A 5,106-nucleotide genomic window follows, 5' to 3' on the forward strand; every position below is an offset into this window, starting at 1 on the left:
TGGGGAAATGTAAAAATTAGTTTAAAAAAGACATTTGTCAAAAAAAGATGCACATGTTTTAAAACTAAGTAAAATATCACTAAATATAATTTGGAATAAAGAAAAACAAAAGTAGAAGTTAAAAATAAACACGGTGCATCCACATTTGTGGAATGCAAAAACAGTTCATTCTAGCAATATTTGTGCACTTTAGCAAGAAAGTTTTAAAATCAATCACCTGAACCACAACCCTGACTAGTTTAAAAGCGCAAATTACACTCAAAAGAAGGATCTTTTACTAATAGAAATGTGAGCATGTGGCAAGCACACAGCTGGAATTCTACCATCAGAATCATATGAGTCTTAAAATAAAAATATCTTCAGGGATGGGTTCAGTGGCTCACACCTGTAATCTCAGTAATTTTGTAGACCAATTTGGACAGGCAGATCGCATGAGGTCAGGCGTTTGAGACCTGCCTTGCCAACAGGGTGAAACCCCATCTCTACTAAAAATACAAAAATTCCCTGGGCATGGTGGTGGGTGCCTGTAATCCCAGCTACTTGGGAGACTGAGGCAGGAGAGTTGCTTGAACCCAGGAGGCGGAGGTTGGAGTGAACCAAGATGGCATGACTGCACTCCAGCCTGGGTGAGAGAGAAGGGGCCTCCCTGACTCAAAAAGAAGAAATAATAATAATAAAAATCTTTAGAAGCTTCATACAAGGAACATCTTAGAGTGGATGGTCAGTGAGTAACCGCTCTTAACAAGAGGAACATCTTAAAGTCAATGGTGAGAGTGAGTAACTGCTAAGAGAGAACTGGGAGACAGGAAAAGTCAAAATAGGATTCCTACATGATATTATTATGAGCTGCACATACATGACATTCCCATGATCTCTGACTTGCTCATTAGCCAAAATTCATGCAGCGCAGGCCACTTTCCATCCCCCTGATGGTTGGTGACAGTGGGGTCACTTGACAAAAGCAAAAAGAAGTTCCCTGAAGGTCATCAGTGGCAGCAGGTGAGGACAGGACACACTAGAATCTCCTCTCAGTGACGTGACTGAGCATCCCTGCAGCCCTGAGGACGGCAGGAAACTTTACTGACTGCTCCTGGGACTACATGGCAGCCAAGGCTTGAGGGTTTGTGGGGCTAGAGCACCACAACTAGTTAGAAAGGAAGAGGCTCTGGAAGGTGCCCTGGACAGCCCTGGCCCGTTTTCACATAGAAAAGGAGCATGTACCTGTGACTGAAGCCGCATGGTCTCTTCCTCAAAGACTCTCCAGCCATCTGCCTGAACCCACCTGTATTCACCCGCTGTGTACACATCTCCTGGTACCACAGCCTGTCCTGCCACACTGAGAGGCTGTTTCTTTGGGAGCTTTGTATTTGGGGCTATCACACTGTTCAGGGTCCCAAAAACTGGCCTGCTCACAGAAGGATATGCAGAATGTCCAGGCTACAAAATGGTGTTTGTGATGGTGAAATCCCTAGAATTCTGGTGAGATGTGTGCCCTCACTTGTGAATACCTTATATAAACGTGTCATTCTTTGTTTTACAAACTCTTTTCTATAAATCATCTTTTCTTTGCTTTTGTACTTTTTGGTTAAGAATGCAATTTTAATTACACTACCTACCGTCTCCACCTGGTGATTGTGAGAGTGAAATAAATAGATTTTGAGTTGAATGTGTGTTTTTACTTGTGAATGGAGATGTACTCTAAAGACCTGTCATTTTCTGTATGTGTGATAAATTCCTTCCTATATTACAAGCTTTCTTTTTATTTTTTTGAAATTTCTGCTTGGAAATATAATTTTAACTTCACTCATCATAGGATCCATCATCTTAGAATAGAAAATCATTTCTGATGTGATTCATTTTTTTAACCAGAAAGAAGACATTTTGTCCTTTTAATACAAACATTTATTTAATTATGCCCATGATTAATTCATAAATATTTTTGGAGCATTATTTTAAGTGAATACATGCAAATCATAGATTTTTCTTTACACCTACTACTAGAATATGGAAATCAAATTTGTTTTTGGGTAATGACCACATCGTGTCAAAATAATACATTTTCTTATTTCAAACTTTCTATTGTTTTTTATGACAACTGCATAACAAAATTTTCATTTATCAAAACCTGCTGGCTTACATCCTGCTGGGCCTTCTGCTCAGCATGTCAGTGCTTGTGAGGTCTCCAGACACAACCAGTGATCTCTGCTAAACTCCTCTAGGGGCAGAATGAGTTTCAGAAGCTCTGCTTGGCTGTTGTGATTTAACTAGAATTGAGTGGCATGACCTCAGCTCTGCTTGTACAGGGACTTCTTTAAACCTTCGGTGATCACAGACCTAAATACTTGCTCACGAGATTACTTTCCTGTGAGACTCCCAGTGGCACAGGCTCCACCCAGGAAGCCAGGCAGCAGTGCCTTCAACTCTGTGGCTCTTCACAAGTAACATATTTGGCTCCTTTTAATCTACATCATCAACTGCCATGCCCACCACCAGCCACATTCCCACCCACCATAAGCCAAGGGAAATTTAATTGAACAAGAGCTGACCCCTCCTATGTTCTCTTCATTCTCCCATTCCTGCAGTCTGCCCAATCCCAAATTCTGAGCTTTAGAAAATAAAAAAGTTTACACCATCCTGTATTTTCTCAGTGATCCATGGAAAATACCACATTTTTAGTATACTGCATCTTCCAGTATACACATATTATTTTTAAAACCAACTTTCAAAATTTCAAAAACTCCTTTTTCAATCCACAAGAGGTAATTGTAATCAAAGAGTTTTAGTATTAGGATCTTGTGTCTGCTATGAAATTACAAAATCTATTTGGCACTCACAACCAAGATGTTACTGGTTGTCCTCAGCCAGCTCCCCCTGAGGAGAACTAGTGGAAAGTACTGTCTCTACTGTCTCAGGGAGTGGAGAAGAATGGTAAATGGAAGAAGCAGGAATTTAAAAAGTGGGAAAATGCCAATTTCACATATAAACAAATATTTCCTTTAACATGTATACAAAACTGTTAAACCGTAAGATGTACTTTACATGTTTTGTAAGATATGATCAGTTATCTGGCTGTTTTGCTCAATAAATTTAAATAAATGTAGACATGGAAGGGGGATTAAGATGAGCTTCTGTTCTTCTTTCAATTTTGTCCCAAATATTTTACTCACAGGGCCCTAGAACCTCCTCATTCTCCTGTTGCTTGTGAGAGTCAAGGCTGTGGCAGGTGACAGGAACATAAACAGGGGTGCTGACCTGGTGCAATGGCTCACACCTATACTCCCAGCACGTTGGGAGGCTAAGTCAAGTGGGTGGCTGGAGCCCATGAGTTTGAGAACAGGCTGGGCAACATGGTGAAGCACCAGCTCTACATAAAATACAAAGATTAGCCATACTTAGTGGCATGCACCTGTCGTCCCAGACAGAGTCCTCAGCAGCAAACTCTGCCCTGAATCCTCCAACAACCTCCTCTTCTGCAGACTCAGAGACCCTGCTGAGCTGCTCCCCAGACAAGCAGCACATGTGAGCAGCTGGGACACCCAGCAGGGAGGTTTCTGTTCGGGGCTGTACCACTGTGGGAGGAAGCTTTGTACCTTGCATACATTAATAAACACCAACATCCTCAGCCTCCACCCGGCTGATTTTCAGCGTGAAATCTGTCCCAGACCCACTGCCACTGAACCTGTCTGGGACCCCAGAGGCCCTGTTGGAAACTTTATAGATTAGAAGCTGTGGAGACCGGCCTGGCTTCTGCAGGTACCAATCCAAATAGGTGTTTCCATTACTATCCAGGAGGCTCTGACTAGACCTGCAGGAGATGGAGGCCGACTCTCCTAGGGTGACGGGCAGGGAGAGTGGAGTCTGGGTCATCACAACATCCCCACTGGATCCTGAAATAATCACAGAGAAGTACGTGGTTATATAGATACATTTTCAGCAACTTTCATTATTTCCTTTAAGATATTGATTTGCAGTTACATATTTTTTCAAGTTTTTATTTATATCGTAAAATGTAGACCTTCTAAAATGAATGCACTATTTAGTAGCCAGTAGGGAACTCTTTATTTTTAAGCTTGGAATCAGAGTACTGGTCATTGTTCCCTGGAGGTGAATCCTGATTATTCATAAGACAAAAATATGAATTCTCTTACCTGCTGACCATGTGCCTCTAACACACGCTGGAAATAAACACGGGAAGCTGTGGAGCCCCCAGATCCCACCCTCCCATCCCATTTTCCCACCTTATTTTAATTCTGTCCTTACCAGAGAGCCAGAGCATTAGCAGCCCCAGGAGCTGAGCAGGGAGCTTCATTGTGAGAAGGGGAACTGAGAAGTCCTTATCAGTCAAGACAAGGTTAGAGCTGAGCTTTTATCTCAGACTCACAGGGAAGGTCCTTCCTGGGGGACAATATGCAAATTACCTGGTGGGAGCAGTGGTGTGGAAAGAGCCAAGGGGAGGGTGGAGGGGCCTCTCTTGTGAGAAAAGTAACTTAAATGTCTTCTCTGTTTGGGGAGAAACCAACAGAGATTAAATCTACGCTGCATGAGTAGGACAAATGTGCCTGTTTCCTTTTGTCTTTTCTCCTAGATTTCCTGATTTTTTTAGCACGGCCCAGGTGCATTTTTGACTTCTCCTCAATATAGCTGAGATTCCATAAGTAGTTGATAATTCTTCCTTCTTTGTTCATATTAATTTGAGTCCAGAATGAGTTGTTCGATTTTTTTCATGAGGTAATACACATACCAAGTAAAGGGCTGAAATGTTAAATATGCAAGTAAGTTTTATGTATGTTCTCCATCCTGATGAATCTCTAAAATATTTCAAAGTCTCTTGTACTCCTTCCCAGGCAACAGCTGCTCTCCTATCCCCATCAGTGTAACTGGAGCTCAGACATTCATCACAATAGCTTGGTTTTCCCTCAACTAGAGTTTCATATAGCTGAAGGAAACACCTTTTTTTGCTTTTTTTCCTTGCTTCTTGCTCTTTCCTTTACTATTTGTTAAATATTCATTTATTTCTGTGGATTCAACTTACTATCTGCTGTCATTTCCTGTGATTCTCAAAACTTTCGTCTTGAATATATTTTAGAAGATATCTGCAAGTAATCA

The 5,106-nt window shown here is 41.5% G+C and overlaps 1 gene segment (V, D, J or C); it reads right to left on the minus strand.

The window, feature by feature from the left end:
* Nucleotides 1–3,448: 3,448 nt before the first annotated feature.
* LOC108318623 lies at nt 3,449–4,323 on the minus strand. The segment is given in 2 exon segments: nt 3,449–3,887; nt 4,261–4,323. Coding segments are annotated over 2 exon segments (336 nt in total).
* Nucleotides 4,324–5,106: the final 783 nt, after the last annotated feature.

Source organism: Cebus imitator, unplaced genomic scaffold (genome assembly GCF_001604975.1).
Source record: "Cebus imitator isolate Cc_AM_T3 unplaced genomic scaffold, Cebus_imitator-1.0 Scaffold222, whole genome shotgun sequence".
Taxonomy (NCBI): domain Eukaryota; kingdom Metazoa; phylum Chordata; class Mammalia; order Primates; family Cebidae; genus Cebus; species Cebus imitator.